This window comes from Misgurnus anguillicaudatus, chromosome 1 (genome assembly GCF_027580225.2).
Source record: "Misgurnus anguillicaudatus chromosome 1, ASM2758022v2, whole genome shotgun sequence".
Lineage (NCBI taxonomy): Eukaryota > Metazoa > Chordata > Actinopteri > Cypriniformes > Cobitidae > Misgurnus > Misgurnus anguillicaudatus.
The window spans coordinates 1,603,540-1,619,986 of NC_073337.2; the positions used below are offsets into that span (position 1 = coordinate 1,603,540).

General features: G+C 36.8%; 1 protein-coding gene across 3 annotated transcripts in view; it reads left to right on the top strand.

The window, feature by feature from the left end:
* slc41a2b (solute carrier family 41 member 2b) overlaps nucleotides 1-12,291 on the top strand; it is a 28,918-nt gene extending 16,627 nt beyond the window's left edge. For all 3 annotated transcript variants that reach the window (XM_055190549.2, XM_055190550.2, XM_073873491.1), the window contains exons 9-11: nucleotides 3,113-3,244; nucleotides 4,637-4,785; nucleotides 10,999-12,291. In XM_055190549.2, coding sequence (XP_055046524.1) covers nucleotides 3,113-3,244; nucleotides 4,637-4,785; nucleotides 10,999-11,184 — 467 coding nt within the window. In that variant the 3' untranslated portion in view covers nucleotides 11,185-12,291. The remainder of the gene's footprint in view (nucleotides 1-3,112; nucleotides 3,245-4,636; nucleotides 4,786-10,998) is intronic.
* The last annotated feature ends 4,156 nt before the right edge of the window (nucleotides 12,292-16,447 follow it).

Sequence of the window (16,447 nt, forward strand, 5' to 3'; positions counted from 1 at the left end):
ACATATCATTTATTATAGCATAAAAATGCCCCTATTTGGGTGGGAGCAAATACGCACAGTTTTCATGTGGGCGGGGCTTTGACAATGTGATGTCACATTAACAAGAGCATCAAAACAGCATGTCTAATGAAATTGCTTTGATTTAATGGGGATTAAAAAAGAAGTGGGTGGATTTTTTTCATTGTCAGGTGATTGTGTCCACACAATCTAGTACAGTTTAATCTAAGCCACTGTACTTTGCAACTTTTGTTGTCCACCGATTTCTCTGTGTTTTTCCTGCTTTAATTAATGTAAAGCTGCTTTGAAACAATTAAACAATTGTGAAAAGCACTATATAAATAAAATTGACTTGACTTGACACTGCCAACACACATTTATGTCCAAACACCTTGGATTTTGCATAATAAGTGCCCTTTAATAATAAATGTTAATATGGTCAGCTAAAGAAAGGAAGTCATATAAATCTGGAATGGCATGAGGGGGAGTTAATTTTAAAAAATAAATGTCTTTTTCTCCTTAATGAACTGGATCTCATTGCTTTAGGAATTGTAAAAGATTTGTCGTACCTCACGCTCCCCAGACACGATCCGAAGTGCTGGTTGCTTGTTTGTGTGAGATAGAGAATGGTAGCCTTGGCTGATTTAAATCGCAGACACATGCCCACACACTCCTGGCTACAGATGGCGTCTCTCCAGCAGTGCCACGGGGACGTGGCACAGCATGGTGTAATGGTAACCTCTCCGTAAAACACAAACACTGCCTTGTTGGGATTAATTGTACAAAGACATATGTGGTGCTAAAAGATAGTCGTCCCTTTACTGAGATGCAAAGTGTTATTACCATCGTTGGCATCCATGGACCCCTGTATGTGTGACAAATGGATTTGCTTATCATCTTTGAGTTTTGCTTATGTGTCTTACTATAATTCAGATGACTGTTTGTGTTTGGCGGAGGGCTAATCTGTTGATTTAGTAGCATCGTGTCGGTAAACAGACACTTTGAAATGCCATTAACTCTGTACTGACCTCTTCTAGTTTATCCATTACTGAACACTATGAGCGGAAAGACCATTACAGGTTTTAATGAGTGCAAAGAGCTTCTTAACACCTGCTTTATTTCTGGAGTTCATGGCATCTTTTGCTAATATTCTGTTTTGATTATTTCAATTTGCATTTACTAAAACACTATTCTGTTCTTGTGTTTTAAACCATTATAACAAATCTACTTTTTTATATTCTACTGTATTATAGTGTTAAAGGTGCCGTAAAATGTAAAACTGTATTTACTTGGCCTGCACGATAAATCGCATGTGATATCATGTGCATCTTGTCACTAATGCCGGTTCCTTGATTAGTAGTAAATCGCCGTCAGCTGCTTACAGATGGAGGGGCATTTAAATCTATATGCTAGCGTTTAGGCTGAACTTTTACTATTGATGTTACAGTTACGTTTTGCAGGTCCCTACTGAAAAAAAAACACAAACTTACCACTCAGAAACATTCATTAACAATCTCCAAACAATTGATTATTCCTCAAATTTCATATTTTCTTCTGATACAGACTCACACATTAGGTCTCTTTACACACACAGAGGGCCCTATTTTAACGATCTAAGCGCATCGTCTAAAGCGCACAGCGCAACGTCTAAATGGGCGTGTCCGAATCCCCTTTTGCTAATTTAACAACAGGAAAAATGGTTTGTGCGCCGAGCGCACGGTCGAAAAGGGTTGTTCCTATTTTCTTAATGAGTAATGGGTGTTTTGGGTGTAACGTGCAATAAACCAATGAGAGTCTCCCCTTTAAAAGCCAGTTTGCGCTGGCGCTTTGTCTAATCCCTATTTAGACTTTGTAAACTGAAAAACTAAACGGAGGAAGAAGACCCCCAATTTAAGATTAATGTTAAATAATTGTGTTGTTTTTCACTTGTATTGAAATTGTTATTTTTTTATTAAAAGTTAAAAGCTGTTTTCTTTTAGTCATGGAAGTAAAAATAGCAGGCTTTTAATTGCTGTAAATGTATTAATATCCTACATAATCATTGTAATCTCATAAAATAATTTGCAAAATTGCAAGAAAAGGTTTGTACTCTAAAAATACAAACAAGAGATAAAGAATTTACAAACGTGCGGCGAGCCGAAGCGTTTCAGCACTCGGACAGCGCCATGTTTTTTTTTAAAAGCATTACTTATAGAAGGTTCTCATCTCATCATATCCACAGGTACAGTGTCATCATATGCAATAAATCTGTAGGGTAGCATTTAAAACATTTAAAAACAGATGCATTTGTTTAAAGCAAAGCATTTATTTACTTACCAGGCTGCAGGTGAAGCAGCTCTTTGCGCCTTCTAACGTCTCATAATTAGTCCTCATTTATGTCCAAGAGACTTAATAATAATCTTTTACATTTTAATCCTTTAATCTTTCATATTTAAAAGCTTTTTGTGCTGCTGCGCAGGTTTTAGTTAGTCAATGGTGAAGTCTATTTTAGTTGCCTCAAAATAGCAACGCGCCAACAATGCGCCTGAACACACCTCGTTTTCAGACCAGAACGCCCATGGGCGCAACATTGGGCGCAAATGCATTTTCTATTTAAACAATGTGGCACTAAACGTGAAAATTATAATTGCGCTGGGTTGAAACTAACAAAAGACACTTGCGTCGTACATTGCGCCGCTTTGCGCCGGGTGTATGATAGGGCCCATATTGTGTCAATGCATTCTTTGGCACCTTTAATCTCATCTCATCTGTTCTGTTTGAATTTTCTAAAGTCTTGTAAGTCTGATGTTCCTCTGTCACTGTGTTTCTCTCTCTTTTGCTTATCTTCTTCCAGAACCGCATGGTGTGACACGTCATTACTGCGGTTCTGGACACCACACCACATTACTTAGGAGAGATGAGAGGGCGTGTGTGTGTTTGTGAGGAAGATATAGAGTACAGAAACAACGTGACTCATGACTGTCAGTTTGACAGTCACAAATTCACATTCATTGCATCAGTTTTACTGAAATGTGAATTTGTTCACTCTATAAGTCAACCTTTCGTCGTGTGTTTTGTTGTTGTTTTTCTGTACTTTCAGTATATAATGTCTGATGTGAATGATGTTGTGTTGTAGGTATCGGGGGAAACCTGGTGGCCATTCAGGCTAGCCGTATCTCCACCCATCTGCACCTTCACAGCGCCCCTGGAGAGGTACCCGACGAGGCCAAAGGCTGCTATTGTCCCTGCCGTACCTTCTGTGGCACAGGTGCAGAAAACACAAAACCAGTTCATGAAACACATACATGTGATGCGTAGATATGCCTACATACAAGATTCGTGCCAAAAGAATATGCATGGAATTAACAATTTGGTAGTGTAGCTTTACTATATTTTTAAAATGAATCAGGATTCGATTGCCAGCATATCCCACAAGAGCACATTGCCTCAACGTGTCTAGACCCTTACTTTAAATCTTACTTATTCAAAAGCATATTTAAAGACGGCTTATGTTTGCATGGCCTAAATAAGTAAGAGAGGGAGAGGAGGTTACCAGTGTTTACAGCAACACGCTGGCCGGCGAGTATGCATTAGCCTAAATGGAGTGTGTGTAACGGTGGTTTGTGTATAATGATCCATCTCCGAAACAGCAGAGAAACTTTCCTATAAACAATATAAGGGGTGTTGACGCAGAGGCCTGGGGCTTTCTTAAGAAAACAAGAGGTATTTGGGGACAGATGCCAAGGCACATTTGGGGCGGGATGCCCACTGCAATCTTAGGCAATGCCATCTGGAGAATAAAGCATAAATCTTCATCCTCCACGGACCGGAGCACACATGGACGCAATACTGCGGTGCTTGAGTGGTATACTAATGGGGTGTAACGTCTAGTGTTTGGGAATAAGATATACTGCATACATTTACTCAACTAAGTATAGAAACAAAACTCCTCCAGCCATGCATGTGCATGCATATTTGGGGTTGTTTACATCTATCTCTGTTCGGATTGGCAGGTTTCATTATTTTTAGGATATCATCATGAACTTGGCCACAGCAGTAAACAGAATTGGGAAACTAGATTTGCTTTTCTTGAGGGGGACACCAGTGCAGACCATTAACCTGTTTTAGGTGAAATAATAATTATATAAGATGTAAAGCCATATATACTGTAGATACAGGTAGATTTAAGATATATGAAAAAAGGCTGTTTGTGTCCAGCGTGACTCCCTTTGCAGTATAAAACAGCTTAAGAGAGAAAACACTAATCACAATACAAAATGCAATTAGTTATGAAGACCAATCAGAATTCAGAATGCAAACAGGGTATCACAATTTAGCATGCAGATGGTATAATGGCATAGGTTAGATGAAGGCGAGTCTGTACATAAAGCTGTTGGAGTTTGATAAATGGCAGAGGTTTAAAAGTTAATACTTTGTGTTTATGGCTTTAGAAGAAATCTTGCTTGTAGAATATCAATGCAATGTTTCCTTATAAACACTGAAATGACTTTTTCCAATCGATTGTTTTATAAACGGGTTGATTCAGTGGTTGAGCACGATGTTGACCTGTTGGGCCGCTACAGCAAAATCAAAATCTGTCATCAGTGTGTTCAGTGGTGCATGTGGATTTTCTTTTACTTAAATTTGTTTCTTTATTTAGGAGCCAATCACCGATCAGCACAGGTACTGCTGTTATTGGTCATCCCTGGTCAACTAATGTTCCTGTACGTCATTGATCTGATGGAGAGAGGTCACACCTCACTGACAGCTGTTTTTATGCTTGTGTATTTGGCTGCTGCTCTTCTGCAGGTGAGGATGATTTCATTGTCACGATTATATGTTAAATAAAGTTTTCTTTTCTTTTGTGATGCACTATAAAAAGTGGAAGTTTGATTAACAAATTACACCTAAAAAGTTACTTGATTAATTTTACAATTTTTAGGTGTTACCAATTAAAGTCATTTTTATAGTTTTTTCACCTTAACTTTTTCATTTAACTCTTTCCCCGCCAGCGTTTAAAAAAAATTGCCAGCCAGCGCCAGCATTTTTCATGATTTTTTACAAATGTTTAATGCCTTTCAGAAAATGTTCTTCTTTATAATATATCACATCAAGAACTGACCCTCTGCTTTTAAACAAAAAAAAACATTTCATCCTAACTTGATTATTTCTCTTTTTATCATCTCTCAAATATGGGTAGGTTTCTTCAAAAAAACACCCAATTTTGAGCAAAAAGCTGAGATAATTCCATTTTTGTGAAGGACTTTTGATAGAGATCAGATGCAGAGCGATCTTTAGAACACACACACAGTTTTTTCTCTTTCACGTGAGGCGCTACTTCCGGGTTGTATAAGTTGCGGAAGTGGATAATGGTGGAAAATAGCGTTATTGCGGAAAGCCGGAAATTCTCGTCATTGGCAGGGAAGCGTTTTCTCTTAATTGACGAGTTATCTCATCAATGGCGGGGAAAGAGCTCAAGTGAAAACATTTGAATTGTTTGATTTTTTTTAAGTAGATCCAACTTTCACTTTTTACAGTGTACAGTACTTTTGCCATGTTTTTACACATTTAGTTGGACAGGTTTTTTTAATTTCCTGTGAAAACCATTGTTTTTAAAGCTGCAATCCATACATTTTATTGTCACAACTTTTAATGTTTGTCTACCTTAGTACATGATGTAATTACAGAAGAGTCAAGTTTTAAATTGGAATATATCGCAACTCTTTGGTTATTTTTGAGCGTCATGCTAATGGTCTAATCCGATTCAATGGATTATGCTAAGCTATGCTAAAAGTGCTACCAGCAGACCCAGACATCGGCTGAATGGATTTCAAAACTGTAAAAATTAAATGTTTAACTCTAGGGGAGCTGAAAAATGAGCCTTTAAAAAAAAGTGGAGTGTCCCTTTAAGATGTGAGCAATAATTGTCAAGCGAATGCTACCTGTAATCATAAAGCCAACATACCTTTTATGATCTCAACTGATAGAAGCTTTTTCATCTACAGCTCATTTGAGATAAATGCACTGGGCTGTTAGGTTTTTACATCATAATTTTTATTAAATTAAAAAAATTAAAACCTTTTATAACCGCCCCTGTGATTTTAGTTAAATTCGCCCTCTTATTTAAACGACTCTGATAATGTGAGCGATAACGGACAGGTGTTGTTTATTTGTATGTTTGTGTGTGTTGGGTTATTCCTAAAGAGTGTTTTCATAAATTGTTTGTCTCGCAATTAAGACCGATTAGCCGCGGGAAACCTCATTAAAGGCATTTAGCGCAGGCGGAGACGTGTTACCGGTGCGTGGAATTTGTGGTATTTTTAGGAAGTTTGCGCGTATGTGTGTGTTCCTTTCTAACCAATCGATGACTAAAAAACAAACCAGTCAATGTGGGAAATGTATTCTTTATTTAGTGTGTGAGCAAGCGCTGTGCTTTGACATCTTTAGGCTTAGAGAGTTTTAATATTTACAGAGTTTACACGCTAAAAGCAAACAGATTGTGAACCAATGTTATTTGCGTCATAATTTGTCTGTAGGATTTACCAAAATCAATTCTGTAGTCATTGCATTCCTTCAAAAATATATAAAAAATAAACGGTACACATCAAGTGCCCACATTCCTAAATGTTTATAAACATTATAATATTCAGTAATGTATATGTTTAATAATTGTTGCTAACAAACACTAAATATACATTTAGTTAAGACACATTTTGTCTTCTGGAGCCATACTACATGATTTCAATGGAGAAAAGAGAGAGAGGACAGAGATACATGCAGTAAAAATGGATGAATGTAGAACCGGTGGGCTTATTTTTATTGACTAATTGTGCTTAATCTTTCTTTTTTTTTCCTGTAGCTCAGTGGTAGAGCATTGCGTTAGCACAGAGAAAGGTTATGGGTTCGATCTCGGGAACACATACTGATCATATGTACACCTTGTAATGCACTGTTAGTCACTTTGGGGAAAAAATGGATGTAATGTAAATGTTTCATAAGCCATGAAATTATTATTCTCTCTTTCTATATAATTATGAGTAAAATGTCCAGAATAAAGCCTCCACAACTACCATTATCAGTCAACACCAGCTCGCATGTCTGGTTGAATACGTCTGGTGCCCGGAAATTGACCTTTGACCCTTGACCTTTGAATTCCAGACCAAACAGTGAATGCTTTAGAAAAAGGCATCCCTAGTTTAAATAAAGTTTCCAATAGTTGGATGCGAAGTATTTGTTGACTTTGTACAGAGGGACCAAACTGTCTAAACTGTTTTTACAGTGACATCAGTAAGCAAATAACAAATACATAACAAATACAGTATACATATGCAGTAACACACGCTAAACTTACAGGCCAGTTACATCAGTATCACAGTCTGAAAACCAGTAGTGTCAAGTTACATTTTAATTGTTAAAGAATCAGATTCACAATTTCTGTAACATCACTGTCATATGAGAAAGATTGACCAATTGATTTGTGGTGTGTTGGGAACATGGAAATATGACACCTAAATTTGGTGCTTTTTCCTAATGGACATGCTGTTGTTTACACAGTTGTGGAACAGTTGTCATCCTTAGTTTAGTTTTTTAATGAAATAAGGGCCCTGGTTTCATTTTGAATTTACATTTAAGTGTATATTTCAACTAGAGATGCACCGATTTCGGCCAATAATCTGTAGCGGATGATAAAATACATTTTCACACTATCGGCCAATAACGATAAAACGAAATGAATTGGTGCTCTGTTTATTGAAAATGTAAAGAAACCTTACTAGTTTAATGTTCAATATTAATGGTCATTATATGAATGAATAACATTCAGAAAATCTAATCTTCAGACTATAAGCCTCACCGGAGTATAAGCCGCATCATTAAAAAATGCGTCATTAAGTTGAAATAACATATATAAGTCACAGTTGACTATACGTCGTGTTTATTTAGAAAATTATTTCACACAATCCAAGCTGAAGAACAGATATTTAATCTGGAAAGGCAAGTTATTGAACTAAACAATAGCAGACAGAACAGCAGGCTGAATAGATGTCTGTACGTTAAAGTAATATTATCAGTTATTTAAACGATAAACCATAACATACAGAACTTACATGGAAGGTTGAATAGGCTACATTAACCGAACAAGCCAACTAGCGTGAAGTTCACATACTCGTCATTCCACATCACTGAATCTATTGAATTACATAAATACAGAAGCAGCATATAGCAGACTCTCACGGCTGTAGACGGTAATGTTGTCTCTTGCCTCATGAATGTCTAAATTAATTCATACTGATTTACAAGGCACACCTGACTATAAGACGCAGCACCAGCCAAGTTATGAAAAAAAGCACGGCTTATAGACTGAAAAATACGGTAATTATTGAGCTCCCCTAGAGTTAAACATTTGATTTTTACCGTTTTGGAATCCATTCAGCTGATCTCCGGGTCTGGCGCTACCACTTTTAGCATAACTTAGCATAATCCATTGAATCTGATTAGAACATTAGCATCGCGCAAAAAAATTGACCAAAGAGTTTCCAATATTTTTCCTATCTAAAACTTGACCCTTCTGTAGTCGTGTACTAAGAACGACGGAAAATTAAATGTTGCGACCCAATAAAAAGTTTGGCTAAGAACTATGTTGGGACTTGGCTGCCGTACCATGGGTGCAGCAGATGGAATGATATTGCGCAGCGCCCCAAAATAGTCCCCAGCTATTGTAAGTTACCAATGGGACTATTTTCGGGCGTTGCGTAGTATTATTGCGCCTGCTGCACTCATGGTACGGCAGCAAAGTCCTTGACTATTACACCAGAATGCTAATGGTCTAATCAGATTCAATGGATTATGCTAAGCTATGCTAAAAGTGGAACCACCAGACCCGGAGGTCGGCTGAATGGATTCCAAAACAGTAAAACTCGGTTGTTTAACTCTAGGAGAGCTGAAAAATAAGACTACTTTTTAAAAAAGTGGAGTGTACCTTTAACATAACCACCAAACTATCGGTATGGGCAGATATCAGTCTAAATAGTCAGCAATTGGTAATCTAATTTTAACAGAAAGGCTTTTGATTTTTTGTGCTGGTATTGTGTGTTGACCCATGTATGTTACTGGATTTTTGTAGTTGCTATTTGTAAGTACTGTGTTTGATGTGTACTGGTTGTTTTTATGGAAGAAATATTTTTCAAGGCATGCATTGACATCAGAATTGGTTTTGGTAAACCCTACAGACAAAATATGACACAAATAGCATCAGTATATTTTCCTTTTTTTAACCCATAAACCATGTAAACATCAAAACTCTTCAAGCCCAAATAAGTCCAAGCGCAACGCTGACTTACACACTGAACAGTTTAGTGGTTACATACATGTGTGTTTTCAGTTTGTACACTCAACAGATTTCCCATGTGGGACGGTTTGTTGTCTCAGTCATTGATTCTGTGTGTATTTGTTTATGTGAACAATGCATTTAGCTTAAAGATTTGTTGAAATCATGAATGTTGTTTAATATGTGACCCAGTCTGTGTAAACCCAGCTAAAATCATTCATTTGTGATTTACGGTTTTCTACATAAAATCATCCTACATAACAATATTCTGATCAAATCTAACCTTCATATCTTTAATATTGACTGAGTAATGCCAAAGATTGAAATCAGTGTGAAATGGTTGGAATTTAACCATAAACCTGATCTACAATTAACAGACAGAATATTTTTACATGGCTCGGGTCTATATTAATCATAAGTAGCTTTATATAAAAACAGATATATATTGTATATCTCTGTTTAGCCAAATAAGGTTGTGTGTGGAGACACGCGTGACTGTGTTTACTGTGCTTGTGAGTTATGGAAAAGTGTGTCTGTGTGTTTACACAGGGTGGAACTACTAAAACCAATCCTGTCAACTCTCAACAGCGTGTGTACATTAGCAAACCATCACTCTCCTGTACTGGGATGTCCTTGCTTTCTCCTGCCTAACATTCATTGAATGGAACCCTAATAAAAAGCAATAGGGAAGCAAAGCCCAATCAGAAATCTCCATCAAAAAGGTCACAGTTGTAATGTTCTCACGGGCAGTGGTGTAAAAGGTTAACTATTGAAATAATGTCCTGTAGCCTAGCAGGCACAATTAATAGCTTTCAAAATGGCCATTTATTCTCCGCTACCTCAATTAAAGTTCAGAATCTGCTGCAGAGAGTGAATCTCTTTTTAACCATCTCCACACTGACCTTAATGTAACCGTTATAAATGAAAGCCGCCTGGCCGGTTAACCAGACCTCCAAATAGAGTTTCGCACCGACCCGTCACCCTGATTAATGGGCAGCCTTCATTTTTATTTCGCTCGAATGAAAGTCTTTCACCCACCCGCACACACGGGGGAACCAGCGAAAAGGCCTTCAGAAATTGCCGCAGTCCATCTTTTTAACTTTTAATTGAATGCGAGATGAGTATTTCAAATGTTACATCTCCATTAAGCAAACAAACTGGCATCCGCTGAGCCCAAATAACATTTTAATGCTCTGCAAAGGCAAACGCCGGGCCAATTTGCTCGTGTTTAATGAACTGTGGTAGATTAAAAGCCTTGCGATGTTCTGATCTGAAACGCTTTTGGAGACTTTTCTCGCACACGGGTGTCGGTTTTCAATAGAAGGGGATCTTCTTTCATTTTAGAGACTTTAGGGGTTTTCAAAGACGTCACATAAACAAACGAGTGGGCTCCTGCTGTCTTTTTTTTTTTTTTGGACTTCCTGTCGTGTATGTTTTTGGGAAGGAGCACAGAAGCGGCCAAAGAAGAGGCCATCTCTTTTAGGTCAGAAATGTGCACCATGTTACTACAGCATGTAGCGTTATTGTGCTTACGGATAGAGTTACCTACAAATGGTGTGCCAGTGAAGTAGTTTTCCCGAAAAAGTTTTCCACTAATGTCTGATATGGCACCCATGAGAACGCAACACATTAGTCGCGCATCTCTGCATATTGTTAGTCTCGTCACATTTTCAATTATTTTCTTTTCCCAACATCAGGTGTTCTTGCTGCTTTGCATAGCAGACTGGATGGTTCATTCCATGTGGAAAAGCGGGAAAGATCCGGATAGTTTTTCCATTCCGTACCTGACAGCGCTGGGTGACCTTTTTGGAACCGCCCTTCTTGCTCTCAGCTTCCACTTCCTGTGGGTCATCGGGGACCAGGACAGTGATGTGGGGGATTGAGGTCCTTCATTTAACCCACTGTATCATGCCTGCTGTCCTCAACTCACCTAATGCCTTGTATGGCCGCTGTCGGACCAAACAGGATGCTTTTCCGGCCCAAAACAGGCCATTTTCTTACAGGCAATTTCTCAATCAGTTTATTGAATCTCTTCTTAAAGTGCCAGATGATTTATAAACTGCACTTTTTTAATGCAGTATAAGGCCAAGTATGTAGAAGAAAGCATCTCTTCAGGTGCGATTGATGGGGGTACACAAAGGATCGCATTTTACCCCATTGAGTATATAAGTGAACCTGAACAAAAGCAAGCCCTTAAAATCAATATGTGTACGATTTATTTATTTTCCATGTCTTGTCAATTCTTTTTTATTTTTTTTTACCCTTAATGCTCTTTTGTGCCACATCTTCTTCCTGTTAATCCAGTCAGATCCGTCTGCTAATAGTGTAACTGCACATGTTTACTTAACCAGTGCCAGATCAATTTATATTATTAACTTCTGTAATGCAGTTTCCATAGCTTGGAATAATAATAATAATTATATATGGAAACTGCTTTGAGAAAAGGGATTAGATGCCCAGCTGCTTGTTCAGACAGGAGAATGATCTGAGCTCAACAAAATTGTACTTTATTTTTGTGTCGTCAACTATTTATGTCATTTTCTGGCTACATGCATTAACCCAAAATGAAATGAATTGAATGTGCCAGAAACAGCTCTTGAAGTTTGTATTTCTGTGTGTGTTGTTCTTGTTTGTATTCAGTAATGTTATTCTAAGGTGCTGTTTACACACTATAAAATGCTGGGTTATTTTTAACTCAACATTGTGTCAAAAGGGACAAACCCAGCCAATTGGGTATGCTGGGTTGTCTCAACCCAAATTGCTGTTTTTATTGCTGGATCAAATATAAACATTTTTTATGAGTTAATTTAACCCAAAGACCGGGTTCGTCCCTTTTTGAACCAACGCTGGGTTGAAAATAATCTTTGAGTATACAGTAATTTTTATATATGGGAGAAGAGTTTCTGGGGGCACCAATAGAGGATTCTTGTTTTTTTCTTTTTACCATGCTTTTTTGATACTCGAAATGTTTAATAAAGCTTTATCTCCAATACCTGTCACAGTAGTAATTCTTTTCCCAAACCAGATACCCCACAACCGTTACACTGCGTAATTGAATAATGTCAAGTTTATCACCTGTGTTTAATGTGTTTGCTTTTGAAGGGTATTTGTTTAAAAACTCCTTAAGTGTTTTATGGGAAATCTGTTTGTGTGTGCATGCAACTTTTTGACTTTGACCATAAAAGTGCAAGCCATGAAACCAAGTGTTTTATTTGATGACACAGAGTGCTGCCAAATTTATACATCGAGCACGGCAAAGTGTTCTCCGAAACTTGAACTTAATCTGTCAGCAGTTTTGTTAAACTGAGCTTTTAAAATATCGCAGCCAAGCTCAGAAAGTTCTTTTATAATTTGATATTCGCTGTAAATGCAATTGAGCAGCTTGCATTTACTTCTTTTACACACAACAGTGTGGTTTTTGTGGGTATATATATGTTTTTTATTGCACTCTTTAAGGTTCTTTACAGTGATGCCGTAGATGAACCATTTCTTTTATACCTTTTTATAATCTACAAACCTATTTTGAAACTGAATATTAAAGGGTCCCATTCAGCCAAAAAGGTTCTTATGTGGCATAATAATAATAATAAGAGTGTATTAATATGACATGGGTGCAAGACTTGTGTTAACTCCAATCTTTCTTGAGATCACGTATCGCCTATAGAGTTTTGTTGACAAGTATATTCTTGTAAAACGATCAGACAAAGATCTCTGTGTGTATGTTTGAGTCTAGACAGAGCACATTAATAATGCTGTTGAACTGTGCTGTCTTCAGGGTTTAATGGGGGTTATTTGAGCCATATGGTGGACTGGGGGCCCAGAAACTTTAGACTGCTTATAAACGGCCCCCAAACTGAGTTTTTGCATATTAACACCTCATAAAAGCAAAGCCAGATTCAAACCCTCATCGTAGACCGCTGCTTTTGCGCAATGCTGTACCATCTCTCATTCACCAGACACGTGTCACGTTTTGATCTTGTGGGTTTATGTTCATCTTGATTTAAAAATCCCACTTTAGGGTTGGTTAGGGTTAGTGTCTGCAAACTGGTTTATACTGTTGATCATCCAACCAACTGGTAGACCGTCTTGGGCAGGTTGATAAACCAATATCATCTTAGGGGAATAGGTGTGTGTCATTATCTCATAGCCATGTTGTTCCAAAGAATGCTGAAAAATTGTTGAATGTATTTTTGATATAAAAGTGTCATCAAGTATATAAATAAAGAGCTCAGATGCAAAACACGCTAGGTGCAATTTTTTGGTAATTAGCATTTTTATCAAACTCTTAAAGAGGACATTTCACAAGACTTTTTAAGATGTAAAATAAATCTTTGGTGTCCACAGAGTATATATGTGAAGTTTTAGCTCAAAATACCGCACAGATAATTTATTATAAGATGTGATGTGAGCAAAAATGTGCCGTTTTTGGGTGTGTCCTTTAAAAATGCAAATGAGCTGATCTTTGCATTAAATGGCAGTGTTGTGGTTGGACAGTGCAGATTAAGGGTGCAGTATAATCCCCTTCTGACATCACAGGGGGAGCAAAATTTAAATGAGCTACTTTTTCACATGCTTGCAGAGAATGGTTCACCAAAACTAAGTTACTGGGTTGATCTTTATCACATTTTCTAGGTTGATAGAAGCACTGGGGACCCAATCATAGCACTTAAACATGGAAAATGTCAGATTTTTCATGATATGTCCACTTTAATGGGTTCTGCCTAAAATAAAACAGTATTTCATTGGTATGAAGCAGATTTGATGCGAAAGTATTTGATAAACGTATAGTATGTGTCGAGAGCATTCGGTTACAATTATTATCTTATTTTTAATGGATGTGGCATTTAGCGTGGCATGTCTGCATTTGATTCTATGCAGAAGTCTACCAGAAGTTAAGTTTAGTTCACAAAGCGGTTTGTTTATGTTGCTGCTTCTGAAAGCGTCTATACCAAGACATTTTTCTCTGTCGTTTGCAATACCGTTTTGTCTTCCTCTGAAGTAAAAGTAGAAAGGAAAGATGGAAATTAAGTCAGGCGTAATTCGTCACAACTCCCAGACTTCCGTCGAATCCGTTCTCCTTCGCTTTCTTAATCGCTGGGTGCATCCTGAAGATGAAGATTTGGAGCCAGTCATCGGTGAAGACACACTGCTGATTTAGACATCATCCAATAGCTGCACTTTAATCATTGCTGAGGCCTGACAGACTTGTAAAGCGTGTACTTAACTCGCTGTGGTCAATAACTTTTCATTTTAGTCCATGTGTAGTTTCTTACGTCCTGATTTAGAGTATTTATCTGGACTTTTATTTTTTAAATATAGCTCTGAAATGCAGTGTGCTTTCACGGTTCACTGAGATCTTAGCATCGACTGCTCAACTTGTGCGATGTGCGCTCAGTCTTTATCTGAAGTCTCGACTTGAAAAATTCATTCGTAAGAAAGATGCTTTCTGATTTGGAAGAGAGATGTCAGTGGTTGTCATCTTCTGACACACAGCAGTAAAAGAGAGAGTGGGTTATGTCAGTCAGGTGTTAAATTCCTCCTGGACTGTAGTTGAAAGCACAGGGTTCATGGAGTTCAGCTCTTCTGCAAATAGATTACTTTGGATTTTTCACTTAGACAGAACTGAGAAACACTTTTAAGAAAATGAAGGTACAGCGAACCAAAAGATTTAACCAATTTTATCTGTGAGGAAAGCTTGAGTAAATACATCATGCAGTATTTAAATCTCAGAAATTATACAGATGATGGGCTAAAAACTGTATGTCAAGAAATGTAATAATTATGCACACTTTTAGAAACATTAATGTTTTCTACTAACTGTGAAGTCATTTTATGGTAATTAAACCACACCCATTTTCCAAATGTTCATTCTTTCCCAAATAGTAATCTTCATTTCTAACACACAAATGTAATTATACATCTTGTTAGTATTTGTTGTTTAGCATATAAAGGATATTGATCCTGTAGTAATTCTTTCAATAATGAAAATTATTTTATTTTCTAAAACTTTTAGGGGATGTGCTTACAGTTAAATTAAGTGGCACAGCTACATCAGCTACAAGGGCCAGGGTGGCATTGGCCCACTCAGATTGACGGCTGGCCCACCCAGTCAAAGGAGACACAAAATAATTTTGTGGAAAAGCAGAAGAAATCACACATAAATTATAATAATTTCTTTAATAAAAATCGCTCAAATACGCATCACTCAGAAATAAAGTACTATTTATATATAAAGTAGTGCTGGGAAAGATTAATCGCGATTAATTACATACAAAATAAAAGATAATTTTTGCATAATATACTGTATGTGTGTTCTGTGTGTAATTATCATGTACATTTAAACACACACACATACATGTATACATTTCAGAAATGTTTGTGTATATATATATATATATAAGTTGATGCTAGTAATATAACACATCATATTTATAATACTTTATTAAAACCATACTAATAGTACCACCCCCCTTAGTGCCCTTTTTGGTTTGGGACACTGCCCAAAGAAATTTCAATGCAACTGCAGTTGGTTTGTTTTGATTTAAAACTTCATAACTTAAAAAATAAAGTGACGGCATTATAAAACTAGTTTTAAATAATGCCAGTATTTTGTTAACATAACCCATAGACATGGTCTTGGTGTCAGAAAAAGTTTTTGTTTTTAATGGATTTATCTCGTTTTGCAACGAAAGCACTGTTTTATATATATATATACATGCAAATGTTTCTTAAATACATACATGAATGTGTGTGTATTTATATATACATAAAAATTACACACAGAACACACTTGTATATTATGTTACAAATCACTTTTATTTTGTATGCGATTAATCACAATTAATCTTTTCCCAGCACTAAGTTAATAATTTGCATGTGTTTCTAAACCTTGCATATGTTAACATTTAAGCTATTTTAAACAATTTCATTTTTTTTTGAGTGAACTAAACATCTTTACGTGGAATAAAGAAAATAGAAATATATAAAGAAAACTGTAGTTCATACTGAAAACAGTAAAGTAGTGAAAACTGACATAATGTACTAAATCCTTAACATTATCATGATGTCTAAATCCTAAACTTATCTAATCAATGAAACTTTTTTTATTTCACAGAAAACTACAACCAGGAATTTTCTTAATGTGAT